Here is a 16911-nt window from a genome sequence, read left to right on the forward strand (position 1 = left end):
TAGAAGTCCTAACTAAGACAATATGTTTATTCTTTATACTTGACAAGTAAACATCTAATCAATTCATAACACACAACACTCTGTAAGCATATTAGAAAATGGCTTGGGCTGGAGAGATGGCTCAGCGGTTAAGAGCACCCAACTACTCTTCCAGAGGTCCTGAGTTCAATTCCCAGCAACCACATGGTGGCTCACAACCATCTGTAAAGAGATCTGATGCCCTCTTCTGGTGTATCTGAAAACAGCAACAGTGTACTTATATATAATAAATGAATAAATCTTTAAAAAAAAAAAAGAAAATGGCTTAATTGAACTAATTAACACACAACAGCTCATGTCTATTTACTTCTTTCTTTTCTTTTTTTTTTCTTTCTTGTCTATTTATTTCTGTGTTGGTTGCAAATGTTCACGATAAAAACTTTTAAATTGCAAGGATTGGTGGCACAGCCTTTAATCCCAGCACTTGTGAAGCAGAGGCAGGCAGAGCTCTGTGAATCTGAGGCCACCCTGGTCTACAAAGAGAGTTCCAGGATAGCCAGGCCCCTTTTGGCTTCTTGAAAAAACAAAGGAAAAAGTTTAAAACCAGTCTGAAAAAAATTACCTGAAAACCTTTCCACAGTCAGTAATCCCAGCACGCAGAAGGCAGAGATGGGAAGATCTCTTCAAGGAGATTAAGGCAGCTTGTGCTATATCTCAAAAAAACACAAAACCTTGTGCTGGAGCGAGTGCTCAATGGTTAAGAAGACATAGATTTGTTTCCCAGCACTCATATGCTGGTTCGTAATCATGTGTAACTCCAACTCCAGGGAATCTGATGTCCCTGTCTGGCCCCATGTGACCACACATGCAAACGAAACTTTTTTATAAAATAAAATAGATCTAAATCTTCTTAAATACAAAATACTTCAAGCTACACTCTTGAATTATACAAATGTAATGAAAAAACATTAAAATTTCATTTGGGGAAGAAAAACACATTACTCATTGATTCACACCAACATTTTACCAAGTACTGCTCCTATTAGGCCCTGATCAGTGGAACAGAATTTTTAAAAAGTTGACTTGGTCTTAGACTAGTCATTTCTGATAGACAGTAAAAGTCAATGTGTTCAGGCATAACTTTGTATTCCATTTCTCTTTCTTTCAAAGAGGCCAACGTGAAGAATTCAAGAAGTTTTACTTCATAATATCTAGTTTTGCTGGGTCCATATTTTCAGATACCCAGGGCCTGCAGATTCTTAATCCCTAACCTTTCTCAGACAAGCTCTGAAGCAAGATGCTTATTTCTTTTAGACTTGTATATGTCAAGGGATAGTCATTGAAAGACAGGGTATAGGTGGCAAATCATTGTCTGGAGATGGAGAGAAGGAAGAAAGAAAGCAGGGAAGAATATCATTCTTATTTACCTTTAATTTTTGTCAGTTTATTTTCTTTCTCTATGATAAAATGCTCTTATGAAAGCAACTTAAGGGTTTGTCTTAGATCACAGTTCATCACAGAGAAGTCACAGCAGCAGGAACTTGAAGGAACAGATCATGTCATATCTATAATTAGGAATACAGAGCAAGGAATACATTCATGTCAGTGCTCAAATCACTTTCTGCACTCTTAAATATAGTCTCAGAGCCTTTGTGTAGGGAATGGTGCCACCCACAGTAGGGAGGTCTTCCCATTTCAAATAACATAATCAAGATAACTTCTCACAGACATGCCCAGAGGCCTATTTCCCAACTTTGAAATGTATTTGCCTTGTATATTCTACATTACATCTGAGATCTTTTATTTTTAGTGATGAATCAAAAGCTATGACTCATTAAATAGATATAAGACAATAGTAAGCATGTTGGAAATATATTTTCAGGTGAAATCAAAGGACAACTTGCTTCAGTTAATTAGTTCTCTCCTACCACATGGGTCAGAGTTCTAACTCAGGATATCAGGCTTAGTGACAGATACCTTTAGTGAGTCATCTTGCCAGTCAAATGTATGAAAATTTTTGTTGCAATACTGGAGGTTAAACCAATAGACTCAGAGATTCCAGGCAAGGACTCTACTAGTGAGCTGCCTCTCTGTTCCTAGGGACTTTCCTGCATACTCTTTAGCTCCCCTGAGCTTTGTGATTTCTCCAAAAGAATTCAGATATGATATAGAAAGTGGAATGTAGAATAAAAATGGAGTTTATTGCAAGGTTAAATAAGAGCACTGGAGAGATGATAGTGGACAGGCCACTGTAGAACAAAGTACTCTCAGGAATGAAGAGATGGCCTTTATACCAATTTACTTTTTCAGGCAGCTTTCATATTATTCCTTAAAGTCACTTTAGCAGACAGCTTTCCTGAGGGGATTTTCCTGTCCAGATGATTGCCAGGCATTCTTGGATTAACTCTTTTGAGACAGGGTCTTACTAGCTATGGCTGACCTCAAACTCACAGGCTTGTCTCTACCTCTGAGTGCTGGAATTAAAGTCATGCCTGATTGGGGCTGGGGATTTAGCTCAGTGGTAGAGCCCTTACCTAGGAAGCGCAAGGCCCTGGGTTCGGTCCCCAGCTCCGAAAAAAAAAAGAACCAAAAAAAAAAAAAATAAAAAAATAAAAAAATAAAGTCATGCCTGACTTGTTTAACTCTTAAGGAAGTAGACAGTACTAAGACTTTGTTCTTCATTTTTAAAGTCTCTAGTGGACTTGAGAGATGCTCATTGGTTAAAAATACTTAGTGCTTTTCCAGAGGCCCAGGAGTTTTATTTTCAACACCCAGAGCCATTGAGTGTAACTCTAGTTCCAGGGGACTACCCACAGACAACTTCACACATGTGACATATACTCCTACATAGAAAATTTAAAAAAAAATCATCTTAAAAAGAAAGCCTCCTACCCAATAGTAATTACATATACGATCCTTCTAGAAGTTCACAATGTCGTGTCTACTAGGGCCAAAGACATCATTCAAATCCCCCCTTTTAAAAGTAGCAATCAAAGTCCTGTTTTATGACACGGAGTTTCAATGACCTCCAAACCTGCTGTTAGCATACTAACTACCTTACAGTCATTTAGTAGCTAGGTATTAACTTGATTTGGCTGCTTCTAGCTGAAAAAAGTTTCATGTCTTGATGACAGTTAGGTCTCTGAAGACAACCCAAAGAATCCTCATATATAGTGACAGACTACTGAAGAACCAGCTAAGGGCAGTCTACTGAAAAGGAGAAGAAACAGAATAAAGACAGATGACCAACATTTGGGTCTGAAGGGAATGGGATCATTACTAAGATCATATAAAGTGTAACCCATCTCTACCATGAAAATTCAAGATCCAGTTTCAAAGCTCTTTGTTGCTTGCAAACAATCTACAGCTCTTCTCTGCAGAAACAGTAGTGCCCAACATGATTGGAATCAGATTCTGTAGATCCTATTAAGCAGATTAGTAGAATACATAATCAGAAATATATGACAGCATTCAACTTGATCAAATGATGTCCTCTAGTTCACAGACAATCACACTAGTGGAAAACATTTCTAATCCAAAGATACTATTACATGGGTAAATTAGCAAGTGGTCTAAAGTTTGGTATAAGAAAGCCAAAACAAAAGGCTGGCCAGGGCCAAAGACAGCAGCAATGCAGGACTTTAAGAAACAAGGACCAAACAGTAAATGTTGTATGTATCTGTTCATTTGAACAAGTATTTAAGCCTGCTGAACTACCCATGGGTCTATGGAAAGTTTCCTTAAGTCATTTACTCTCCAAAGTTCAACCATTTTTACTACACCACTGACTATATGAGTCAGAGGTCTGGAACATGAACAGGATAGAATAGGAATGTTTTTCTGAGTATGTGTGGAAGATACACCCAGAGAAAATTCTAAGAATCTAGGATACAGTTCAAAAGGTCACTGGTCATTCTGAGTCTTGCTTTTCCTCCCACTCCTCCATTTCTTTTTTGGATTTTTGAGACAGAGTGTCTGTGTGTGGCCCTGACTGTCCTGGAGCTCACTCTGTAGACCAGGTTGCCCTTGAACTCAAAGAGCTTGAGTGCACCTGAGTGCTGGGATTAAAGGAGTGAGTCAGCACACCAGGATTGTGTCTGACTCCCTACCTCCCTTTTTCTCACATACACTTCAACACATAGGGATGAGACCTCTGGACAACAGGCACAACTCCAGGATCTCTCAAGTGGGAGGAAGAGAGGAAGAAAGGAATGGATGAAAGGGAAGGAATAAGAGGAAAGAAGAGGGGAAAAGAAAAGGAAGACAGGAGGGAGAAAGGATTGTTTCTGTGTATGCTACTGAAAAATCCCACGCAGAGAGACCCTTATTCAAGTCTTGGGAAATCGCGGACCCCAGACACAGAGAGACCATTTTGGATGTAATAAGCAAAGGCGAGGTTTATTACGGAGACCTATTACAGAGATCTCCGGGCCGACACATATCCCACGCAGGAGACAGAGGTGTCGACCCCGAGAGGCTGGGAAAAAGAGTATTTAAAGGCAGAGGCTGTGAGCACCAGGGGATGGGGGATGTCAAAGGGGAATGCACCACAAGTTACAAGATTGTTTTATGGCTCCAGGAGATAAGGGGACGCCAGAAGGTTTTATGCCCCCCTGGTTCCTGGAACAGAGCTACTAAATCAGGAGAAGGGTAGGGTCTTCAGGTCCTCATTATTTTTAAAAGTTTGTCAAAATTGATGGAGCATTTGTATTTGAAACACCTCTGGTTAGGCTTGGGCTGCCCGGTTTCTTGGAGTGCTCTCTGCAGGACACAATGGCTGAAAAGCACAAGTAGGGGCTTATCAGGGTCTGGAGGACATCTGGTTAAAGTATGACTCTGAGTAAGCTGGGGGGACGTCTTTGGATGGTTTATGGGTCAGTCCTCGATAGCCTGAGCTGGTTCCTGCATTCCTTTTCTTTATCTTTATGGCCTGCTATTCTTGGCGGCAGGGCTTAGCCCTGAGTTTGTGGCTTTTGGGGCTAACTCTTTTAATTTTATATTTCTAAACCTAGAATTCGTATAATTTTCTTTTCACTACCTAGTAACAAGTGACAGCTAGACACAGGAATACTATTGGCTGATGACTCCTGGCAGGCCAATACCGGGCTCTAAACTGCTCAATGGAAATTGTGAGACTTGCACGCGGAGTGGGTCCGCTGAGGTCTGATGTCATGAGTCCCGGCACTTTGCGACTAATGGAGAGCGGAAAGTTCTTCTTTCTTCTCTACTGTAGCAGTTTGTTCTCTGGTGGCGACTGTGCTCAGCAGAGAGTAGAGAGTAGAGAAAAGGCAAGATAATCAGCATTCTCGGGGTCTGAGAAGAAAAGAAAACGCAATTAATTCTAGAAGGTAGGGAAGGGGGCAGGGAGCACTCCGAGTCCTGGCAGGGGCCGCAGGAGGGGGCGGGACTGGGGGGGATAGGGCACCACTCTGACTGCTGGGTGGGAAAAGCCGGATCTTTGACTCTGGAAAGAACACCTTGGGGGAGGGGTAGCCTCACCTACCCAAGTTTTACCTGTGGTTCCCCGGGGGGAGCCGGTGGAGATGGGGGAGGGGGGAGGGAAGACAATTTGGGAGGAGGGGAGGAGGAAAGAGTAGGAAGAACTAGGTAGAGAAATAGGAGAAAGACCCGGAGGTTCAGGAAGTGGAGGGAAGTGGGGAAGAGGAGAGGGAGGGAGGGAGGGAGGGAGGGAGGGAGGGAGAGAGAGAGAGAGAGAGAGAGAGAGAGAGAGAGAGAGAAGAAGAAGAAGAAGAAGAAGAAGGAGGAGGAGGAGGAGCTCAAGAAGAAAAGAGGAGGAGGAGGGAGGGGGAGGGATATCAAATGGCAGCTGAAGAAACCGGACTCTGGAAAGACAACTGAACCTAAGACAGCAGAAAACTGCCTTCCAGGTGTTTATGTTGTTTGTTTAATAGAATGTTTGGCGAATCCACCTATTAAGGTTTAACCAGTTCCATAGGAGAAAAGAGTAAATCCAAGGCACGCGTTTGAGTGCTCATGAGGCCAGCGTAGGGACAAAAAGGTGTAATGTACATGGGAATCGTGGGTGACTTATCCTCTGTATTTCTAGGTTTTCTGTCCACACGTGAACTAGGTGACTCTGTCCTGAAGTCCTATGGAGCCTGCTACTTCTCTGCATTCTTGCCCGTTAGCCTCCCTTCTCTTCTTCTTGGTCCTCAGCCTGCTTGCGCTGCTCTCAGGTACAGCTGTTGGCTTCTCCTCCTATCAGCTTCTCAGAAAGCAATGGCCACAGTTCTACTGACAGACAGAGGCAGGAGGATTGCAGCTGTGTTGGCTCGTCCTTCTGAATGTGAACGATGGATTTATCCCAATTGTCTTTCAGAAATGCAGCTAGAACATCAAAGGAAATCTGTAAATGTCCAAGTGGCAACATTCAAAAGAGTTAAAAATAGATGAAGTAGATTTGAATGATATATATTAACACCACATCATCAAATAGCAATGTTTAAACTCTTACCTTGCCAGGTGTGGTGGTACATACCTATAAACTTAGGAGGCTGAGTCCAGACTGCCACAAGTTCAAAGCCTGCCAGGGGTACCTAATAAGATGCTGTCTCATGAAACAAAACAAGGGGGCTAGGAATGTGGCTCAGTCAGTAGAGTGCTTTCCTAGCATGCACGGGCTATGGTTTGAATCCTGAGTCTGTACCACACTCAGGCATTGGGCTGAAGAACAAGTATTTCTGAGTGCTGGAGCTACACTAAATGCTCAGGGTGACTGCAGTGTTCTGGTCATGTCGGTTCTGGTTTTCTAGTTTTATTTTGTTATTGTTCATGGCTGGTCTTGAATTTGCTATGAAGCTGAAGATAACTTTGAAGAGCCGATCTTCCAGCCTCCATCTACTCAGTGTTGGGATCATGGGTGTGCACTACACACGTGGGTAGCATTTTGTTCCTAAAATATTTGCGGCCTCCTTCGATTGTTCCCAGAAATGCTGCCCTCTAGCCACAGCTACCAGCCCACTAGGAGGCCCCTGTGGCTTTGGACATAACTTATCTAATCCAAGGTTGTCCAACCTTTTCAGTTCTCCAGGCCACATACTGGATGAAGAATTTCCTAGGGCCCTACATTAAATGATCCAAAAGTATCTGTTCTACTTCCATTTCTCTTGCTGTGATAAATACCCTGACAAAAAGCAACTTAGGAAAGGGAAGGGTACAAATTAGGTACAAATGCAAGCCACAGTCCGTCATGGAGGGAATTCAAGAGAGGAACTTGAAGGCAGGCGGGCTTGCTATCCCACATGGCATTACCTCCAACCAGGGAACTAACTTCACTGCCAAGTGCAGGAGAGTCCTTGAAGATACTGCTTGCTGGCTTCTATCAGCTCTTAATGTAGGTAAGACCCCCCTGCCTAGGCAATGGTGTGGGCAGCCTTAACATTGTTGCAATTGACAATCAATCAAGGGAATCTCCCACAAAGATGCCCACAGGCCAATGACTTAAGCAGTTTCCCAATTTAGATCCTCTTAGGAGACAATTCTAGGTTCAGTCAAGTATAACTAACAATTAAAAACTAACCAAGTGGGGTTGGGGATTTAGCTCAGTGGTAGAGTGCTTGCCTAGCAAGCACAAGGCCCTGGGTTCGGTCCCCAGCTCCGGAAAAAAAAAGAAAAAAAAACAAAAAACAAAAAAAAAAACTAACCAAGACAGTGTCCAGATCACAGCTTGAGTGGTCTGAGTGTACTGATACATTTATTTTGTATAACATTGTAACACAAAATGGCCACTATAAAGTTCACTCTTAGGACCTACAGAATGAAAATAAACAACAACAAAATAAACCTCATGAGTTAAGTTTAACAGCCGTAGTTCCTGTCTGATTGTCCCCCTTTGTTGAATAGCCCAGTTTACTGTCATAGGACCAGCTGAGCCAATCCTGGCCATGGTAGGAGAGAATATCACACTACATTGCCACCTGACACCAGAAAGAAATGCAGAAGACATGGAGGTGCGGTGGTTCCGGTGGCGTTTCTCCCCTGCAGTTCTGGTGTACAGAGGCCATCAAGAGAGACCAGAGGAGCAGATGGTACCATACCAAGGAAGAACCACCTTCATGAGCACAGACATCAGCAAGGGAAGAGTTGCGCTCATTATCCACAATGTCACAACCTATGACAATGGCATCTACTACTGTTACTTCCAAGAAGGCAGGTCCTATGACCAGGCAACCATCAGGCTCAGGGTGGCAAGTAAGTCACTCTGCTTTGCTCTGTTGACTTTTCCCAATGTGATTTTTTGGGGAAATTTGTCTCCTCCATTCTGGCTCATCACAGACTAGCACATTTCTTGCCTGCAATCTCCTTTACACAGGGAGGGCTATTTCTCTAGTCCACCTGAATGAGCTCTGCTTAGCTGTGGCCATTGCTTCTTGAGCAACAGGCACTGTTAGAAATGTGCAGGAGTACCTGAGATAAACAAGCATTGTCCCCCAAACCACAATAGATATTTCACTGGTTAATATTAATCTTACAGTGCAGACCAGGCTTAAAATCACTTTGTTGCTGACAATGACCTTGAACTTCTGATCTTCCTACCAAGTGCTGGGATTACAAACTGTATCACCAACTTCACCATCCTCAGCTAATCTTGCCTTGCCCTTTTCCCCATTTCTCCTTGTAATAGTTGTAGAGAAAGCAATTGACACGTAAATAGATAATGTCAATATTAATTAGAGCAGCAGAATTATGTACTAAGACTGGTGGCCCTGTAGAGGAACAGTAAGACTACTACCTGGAGCATTTTACAAAGCTTCCAAATAGAAATGGCAATTAAACTGAGCATGCAGGAAGGGAGCCATGTTTTGTTAGGTAGGAAGGTTTTCTGACCCTTGTAACCTGATCCTGTTCACAGCAGGACTTCAGGATTGGCTAGTGGTGCTTGTAGGTTCCAGGAACCCCAATTCTTTCCTTGTAAGCATGTTGCACAGACTTGTCCTACTCTAAATTAGAGCATTATAAAATGTTTAACTAGATGATATGTGTGTTCTTACCTGTGTGTATGCCTTATAGTAGCCAAAGGTGTCTTTCTCAGTCACTTTCCAACTTAGTCTGTTGTTGAACTTTGATCTCTGCTCTGCTATCCTGGCTGGCCAAGGATACATCTGTCTCCTCATCCCCTGCCTCTGGACTGGGGTCACAGACATGAGACCACCTCAGCTTTTGTATAGCTGCTGAGGATCCAAAGCACTTGTTGCACTGTTACAAGAAGTGCTTTACCAGTGAGCAGTCTCCCCAGCACCCTTTGATTTTTTTTTTTAAGATTTATTTATTTTATGTATGTGAGTACAATGTGGCTCTCTTCAGAGACACCAGAAGAGGACAACAGATCCCATTACAGATGTTTGTGAGCCACCATGTGGTTGCTGGGAATTGAACCTAAGACCTCTGGAAGAGCAGGTGATTTATTGATTGAGTTATTTATTTTTTAATTCATATTTTGTTTGTTGGATGGATTGTCTGGGTGATTTCATCCTTAAGTCTGTTGTCTCTGAACCCCATGGAATGCTTTATAAGATTGTTTTGTTCAGATTGCCAAATTTTGTGGGGGTTTTGTTTGTTTGTTTTTGTGTGGTTGTTTGGGAGTTGTGGTTGCTGTTGTTGTTTAGACAGGGTCTCTCAAATGTAGGTCTGGCTGGCCAAGTTCTTTTGAATCTTATTCCACATCAAGTTTTCTGAGTGAGGCTGGGCGTCTATGGCTTTGTTTCCTGGGCAAAATCAAATGGAAGATCCATACATAATGACACACACCTGTACTCCCACTCCAGCACTCGGGACATAGGCACAAGAGGATCAGGAGTTCAATGTCATCCTCAACTACATATCCAATTCAAGGCTAGCTTGAGCTATATGAATCTTTTGTCTCAAAAACAAACAGAAAAATCAAATTGTTTAGCCCAGTGTGGTAGCATATGCTTGTAATTCCAGCACACAAAATATGAGGAAGAAGGATTTCTGTGAGTTTGAGGCCAGTCTGAACTGCACTGTGAGGTCCTATCTCAAACAAACAAACAACAAAAAATAAAATAGAGCGCAAAGCTTGGGGCATCAGTGAATGGTTTAATTTCCTTTCTTTGGTATAATATTGAGTAAGCTTAAAAGGAACTAGTCAATAGAAGTTTGTGGGGTGTGCCTAAAGCGACAGAAATGTCTCACAACCACATATCTAAATACAATGATATACATTGAATGGTGACAGTTTTGACTACATCAGGTGCCTAGTAGGTGAATTTGGGAAAGCACTATATGTTACCTACCTGAGTGAGTCCCTAGCACCTCTAAATGTCAAGACTCATCTCCATGGTAGCAGCCCTTATTGCAGTTAGTACACAGCTGTGAACCAGTGCCTTCCCTCTGCTTAGCCCTGAGAGATGGAAAACCCTGAAAGCTAGAAAGGACAGTGTCTTAAAGTAAGAAAGCTTCATTAAGACTGTGACAACCTGACAAATTCTTGTATTAGTCTAGAATCTCACAAGGCTAAAGCAACTGAGATGTTTTTCCACAGAGCACAAAGTGAAGTTCTAAGTTGACTTTTTTTGGTTGGACTTAACTTACCTACTTAGAAATGAGACAGTTAGAGTCTCTGTCAGAAACTTAACAAGCCTTTAAGGAGACAATGTAGATATCTAGGCTGTGGTGAGCCCTGAGGCTACAGCACAGTGGAGAATGTGAGGGAATCCTTTGTTCATGAAGAGCTTCCAGCTCAGTTGGCACATCGGTCCCTTCTCTAAAATCAAGGCCCTTCTTCCTACCCATCATCTCATTCTTTCTTCCTGCTTCATCCTCCCTCATCTTTCCACTTCCACAGAGGAGAGACTGCAGGAGCTTGCATATTCAGTATCCCTAAGTCCGCCAGTTTGTACTTCCCTTTTCTTGGCTTCTACCTTTAAGAGCAGATCTCTTAAGACAAGCCCACTGAAATACTATTGCTTGTTCTGTGATGCTGAGGATCAAACTGAAGTCCTTGCTTATGCCAGACAAGTACTCTACTACTGAGCTACATCCCTAGCCCAGCCATTCTTTTTGTTTGTTTGACTGATTGTTTTTTTGAGATAGGGTCTCACTATGTATCTCTGGCTGTCCTGGAACTCTGTACGTAGGCTAGGCTGGCCTCAAACTCATAGAGATCCTCCTGTTTCTGCCTCCCTAGTGCTGGAACTAAACCAGCCATTGTTTTAGCTGAGCCCTGGTCTTTCCTCCCAGGCCTTGGCTCTGAGCCGCTTATTCAGATGAAGACTCTTGAGGATGGGAGCATCTTGCTAAAATGCACATCTGGAGGGTGGTACCCAGAGCCCCGAGCTGTGTGGAGAGACCCATACGATGAAGTTGTACCCGCCCTGGAGGAAGAGTATACAGCAGACAGAGAAGGCCTCTTCAGAGTCACCATGACTATAATCATCAGGGACTGCTGTGTGAGGAACATGACCTGCTCTATCAACAACACTCTGCTCAGCCAGGAGACAGCAAGTGTGATTCTCATTCCAGGTTCGTCCCCTGCCCTCTGGAGATAGGCTCTGAAAGGATAGGCTCCTCAGCAAATAAGTCGATGTCTGAAATAGTGACAGGAGACTAGAGGATGGTCTGGGGAAGGATCTTTGGTTCTGCTGACCTGAAGGCTGGAGTCGAACAGAGGCCATATCCCTTGCAACTAGAAAGTCAGTTAGTCCCAGCCACGTGAATGAGTAGTGATAAGCAGTGGTAGAATAGCAAGGAATAGTAGTTACGTTGGTTTATAGTCCCCACACCTGGGAGGACAGGAAAGGAGAATAACAGGTCTCTCTACTTAAACTTGACTAGACTTGAACTCCCGGTCACCCTTCCTCTGCCTCTCCAGTACTGGGCTTATGCTATGTGCCAGCACACCCAGCACATGGGAAAGATTTAATGTGTATGACCAGGATCTCTGTCTCTCCGTTAAGAACAGAACACATGCAGCAAGAGCAGAGTGAGAAGGAAGGCACTGCAAGAGCCTGGAACAGAATGCTGGGGACCTGTGCAAGGTGGCACCTGTAGAGGTTTGGCAGCCTGCTTACCTTGTTTCATCAATGGCATGCATCTATGGTATTCATCCATAGTGGCCCTGAGTGATTCTGCAGTTTTAATCCCCTGAGCCACAGCCAAAGCAGTCAGAGGTCAGCCAGTAAAAAGCTATCATTTGGGGTTGGGGATCTAGCTCAGTGGTAGAGCGCTTGCCTAGCAAGCGCAAGGCCCTGGGTTCGGTCCCCAGCTCCAGAAAAAAAGGGAAAGAAAAGAAAAAAAAAAAAGCTATCATTTTTTCTTCCATCCTTGTTCCTGAGGGAGAAATCCCAGGTCTGGGACCTGAGAGAGTTCCCCACAAGGAGTGCTCTTAGCCCCAGTGTTCTATCTCTCTCACAGCCTTTCTCTGCCTCACTTTCCAGAACCCTTCGTGCGGAGTCTTGCTCTCTGGATGGTGGCCACTGCTGTCATTCTGCCTATAGTAATGGTGATCCTCCTCACATCTGGAAGCATCTGCCTTGTCAAGAAACACCACAGGAAGAAATCGATTTTGTCAGCTGAAAAAGAAGCCAAATATGAGGAAAAGGAAACTGCACGTAAGGAGCTAGGGGAAAGAGAAAGAACTCAGAAGGTAAAAGAGTAGAGTAGGAAAGTTCACAACTCTTGAGTTTAAGGTCAGTCTCAGCTACATAATGAGTTCAAAGCCGGCCGAAGCCACATAGGACCACGTACAAGAGGAGGAAAAGAAAGGACACCACCCTCTGAACTAGACAGAGGGCACATAGTTGCAGCAGAAGTGCTCAGAACTCTCATATCCTAATGGTTAAGCCTTGGGATCTTTTTACTCAATCTGCAAACATTGCATTATTCACAGGACTAAATGACTGAACAATAGCAAACCCAAACAAAGAAAATTCTAACACTGTCCACTCACCTGGTTTCTGACAGTTCTCAGGAGTGGCTATTATATTAGTTACTTTTTTCATTACTGTGATAAAGTTCTATGACAGGAGCTGACAAGATGATTCAGCAGGTAAAGACACTTGTTACCAGGCCTGACATTCCAGAATTTAATACCCAGAACCCATATGGTAGAAGAGAACCAGCTCCTATAAGCTATCCTCTGACCACCACTTCTGTAACATGTCACGTGCACACATAAGCACACACACAAAAACATATACCTACACACTAAGTAAATGAAAAATTACATTTATGTAAATGAGTATTTTGCCTAAATGTTTGGGTGCCTGGTACCCACAGAGGTCTGAAAAGGGCATTGGATAGCCTGATACTAGAGTTGTAAATGTATAGAAGCCACCATGTATGTGTTGGAAACAGAATCTTTGTCTTCTGTAAAAGCAGCTAGTGCTCTTAACCCTTAAGCCATTTCGTCAGAACCCCAAACATTTTAAAATTACATGTATTTATTTATTTATTTATTTATTTATTTATTTATTTATTTATTTATTTATAGAAGGGTGACACACCATGGCCTGCATGTAGAAATCAATCAGAGAACAATTTGTGGAAGTTGGTTCTTTCCTTTGTGGGTCTTGGAGAGTGGACTTGGGCTTTGCAGTAAACTCCCTTACCCTCTGAGCCACCGTGTTCAAATTCATTAACTAACCTAGAACATCTCTAACAGACAAACCTAGGTTCGTTTCCACTGTGATTCTAAATCCTGTCAATGTCACAATTGAGATTAACTCTCTCAGGTGGGAATGAAGGGTTTAGTTTTGTAGCAAGAGCCAGCGCTGCTTTAAGACAAATCTAAATTCTTTCAGCTGTTTACTGAGTACAGTACTTTGCTTCCTTTTCAGGGCAGCTTCAAGAGGAACTGCGTAAGTTTAACCTTCCCTGAACTACTCTCTGCAGTTTGTGTTCTGCTGGCTCAGCCATGACCTTATGACATTCACCTCTCTTCATTTGCAGAATGGAGACAAACCCTCTTACATGCCGGTGAGTGTCTCTGGTATTCTCTTACACATTGAGATTTCCTCACCAAGGGAGGACACAAACAAAAGACTCAAGGGCCTGGAGTGGGAGGTAGAGGCTTGAGAGTGCTTCATTGGCCACGACCCACGACCCACTAATGCTGGACTCCAGCTTGGTCAGGGAATCGCTAGAGCTTTTTTTTCTTTTTTAATGATTTATTTATTTATTTCATGTATGTGAGTACACTGTTACTGTCTTCAGACACACCGGAAGAGGGTATCGATCGATCCCTTTACGGATGGTTGTGAGCCACCATGTGGTTGCTGGGAATTGAACTCAGGACCTCTTGAAGAGCAGTCAGTGCTCTTAACCGCTGAGCCATCTCTCCAGCCCTCACTAGAGCTTTCTATCAGCCCCACAGCTTACATCTCACAGTTCCCTATGTCTATCTCTGTCTTTCTCTCTTTCTCTCTCTCTCTCTCTCTCTCTCTCTGTCTCCCTGTCTCTGTGTCTGTCTCTCTTTCTCTCTCTCCCAGAAGAAGGTAATCCATGAGTAGCAGAGGTCTACCATACAGAATAGCTCTGTCAACAGTACCTCTTCCTCTTGGATCCTGAGTCAGTTTGGAAGAAGACAGTTCTGCTTTGGGTATTTATTACTTGGGAGGTGGTTTAGAGTGAACAGTTGTATCCTTGTGGCAAAAAGGCAATCTGCTTCCTGGGCTGATCAGGGCTGTAATAACTAGGTGTCTAGAAATGCGTTCCTGCTTCTAGGAGACCACTAACACTCAGTGAGTTAGGTGAGTAGGAGAACCTGAAGCGTATAGCTGCCTTTTCTTCATGAGCTTTATTTATTTTTTCATGTTTCATCAACAAGAATACAGGCTTTACCAGATGCCTCAGCACAAGAACTGTTCCTCCTTAAGAGGAAATTCAAAACTGTCACAGTCTAACTTGACACACAATCACAAGTTGTCACAATCAGACATATCAACTTGGAGGAAGGAAGGTACTAGTCTAACATGATAAGCGAAGATTAGGCAAGCCATAGTATAGATGGTTGGCAAGAACTTCATATGTTCAGAGCGGCTTCAAACCTGACTGAGTATTCTCCCTCTTGACTTGGCTGTACGTTCTTGGCTTTGGGTAACATTCGTTCTCCTTCTTCATCCTTTGTGGGTAACCTTATCTGTTATTTAAATCATTTGTTAAAGGAATGTAGAGACCAGTGAGGTGATCCTGTATTAGCCAAGATACTGTGTAGTGAGACTCAGTTTAATTCTCTAATTGACTCATCATTAGGGAGCATGAGAGATTCACCCTCTCTTGTTGGTCCAAGTCAAGTTGGATGATTTCTACTAAGGGAATTCCAGAGATCTTACATCATGGTAAACACTGGGACAGGTCTGAAAATGCTGGAAAGGGAAACAATTCATTTTGTTTATTTGCTAAACTTTCTGGGGTTTTTGATCCTCAGTCTTTTCTACAGACGACAAGGCTCCTGTCCCTAGGAGACAAATGAGCTTCATCATGAGCTTGGATCAAAAAAATACTTCTTTGAAAAGGCTACCACACAGAGGAATCCCACATCAGCTCCCAGGATCTGGGGATCTGGGTTGGGAAAGAGAGGTTGTGCATATCCTAGAGACTGAGATCTCAGCACTAAGCCTGAGACATTTTTTTTTTCTACAGCTGATGTGGTCCTGGACCCAGATACAGCTCATCCTGAGCTCTTCCTATCAGCTGACCAGAGAAGTGTAAGACGAGGCCCTTCGAGGCAGAGTGTGTCTGACAACCCTGAGAGATTTGACTGCCGTCCATGTGTCCTGGGCAGGGACAGCTTCTCCTCAGGAAAGCATTACTGGGAGGTAGAGGTGGAAAATGTAATGGTGTGGGCCATTGGCGTTTGTAAAGACAGTGTTGAAAGAAAAGGGGAGGCCCTGTTGGTTCCTCAGAATGGCTTCTGGACCCTGGAGATGTTTGGAAGCCAGTATCGAGCCCTGTCCTCCCCAGAAAAAATCATACCTCTGAAAGAGCGTCTTCACCGCGTGGCCGTCTTCCTGGACTGTGAGGGTGGGGATATTTCTTTCTACAACATGAGAGACAGATCACACATCTACACATGTCCTCCTGTGACTTTCACTGGGCCCCTGAGACCCTTCTTTAGGCTCGGTTCTGATGACAGTCCCCTGTTTATCTGTCCAGCATTCACAGGAGCACAGGGAGTTACAATACCTGAGGGAGGCCTGTTCCTATATAGGACAAGACCAATTTCCCAGAGCCTTGTAAGGAAGCCAGAGTCCTCAGCACAGCACTATCTGGTGTAGAGCGAACTCTGTGTCCTTCAGGTCATGTGGAGCATCTTCCAGCTGCTGCCTTCATACATACTTCAGGCCCATGCCTCACTCAGTTCACTACATCATTTCTTCTAACTATGGGCCTAAGTAGACCCAGTCTTAGGGGACTGTTGCTATGATACAGCTCTCTCCTGAGAAGAAATTGTGAGAAGGGGAGAGGCAGAAAACTTGAACCTTCAACATGATGCTCTGGCCACAGTGGATGTTAGGCAAGGGCAACAGGGTGCCTCAGGATGTAAGAAGAGAGAACTGCAGTGTTGTGGTTTGCCCTGAAGTTATCTGTATTTTGATGCTAATTCCACTGCCCCTAGGACAGCTGCCTAGTCACATACTCAGGAATCAGGTGACTTGATCAGAACCTTTTCCCCCATTGAATTTGTAAAGTACAGGTGAGGGGCAGGTACAGGATAGAAGGAGGCCTGTCATTGGAGGAGAAGGAAGGATGGGTGGGAGAGAAGTTTGAAGGAAAAGGAGGAGACGGGAAGAGAAAGAGAGACAGACGGAGAGAGGGGAGAAGCCATGGCAGGTGATGTTAAGATTCTGCTCTGTGTATTTACAGGTTGTTATCAATGTTCCTAAGGGATGGATGGTACCAGGCTTTGTATGTTTAAGTGGGCAATTATATCTTACCAATTGGGTCTAAGAT

The 16911-nt window shown here is 43.5% G+C and overlaps 1 protein-coding gene across 5 annotated transcripts; it reads left to right on the forward strand.

Moving 5' to 3' along the window:
• Positions 1-5102: 5102 nt before the first annotated feature.
• Positions 5103-16911, forward strand: Btn2a2 (butyrophilin, subfamily 2, member A2). Of its 5 annotated transcripts, none has more exons than NM_001408693.1 (8): positions 5103-5327; positions 6047-6176; positions 7843-8190; positions 11200-11481; positions 12396-12569; positions 13797-13817; positions 13909-13935; positions 15601-16911. In NM_001408693.1, exons 2-8 carry the CDS (start codon positions 6092-6094, stop codon positions 16233-16235), a joined length of 1572 nt encoding a protein of 523 aa, NP_001395622.1. In that variant the 5' UTR covers positions 5103-5327; positions 6047-6091; the 3' UTR covers positions 16236-16911. The 5 variants fall into 5 exon arrangements, with proteins under 5 accessions (NP_001395622.1, XP_038952162.1, XP_063132510.1 ...); XM_063276440.1 differs by lacking the exon at positions 5103-5327 and adding an exon at positions 11916-12011 and having other exon boundaries at positions 15601-16908; XM_063276441.1 differs by lacking the exon at positions 5103-5327 and adding an exon at positions 11916-12011 and having other exon boundaries at positions 7861-8190; positions 15601-16908.

The sequence above is a fragment of the Rattus norvegicus genome, chromosome 17, assembly GCF_036323735.1.
Source record: "Rattus norvegicus strain BN/NHsdMcwi chromosome 17, GRCr8, whole genome shotgun sequence".
Lineage (NCBI taxonomy): Eukaryota > Metazoa > Chordata > Mammalia > Rodentia > Muridae > Rattus > Rattus norvegicus.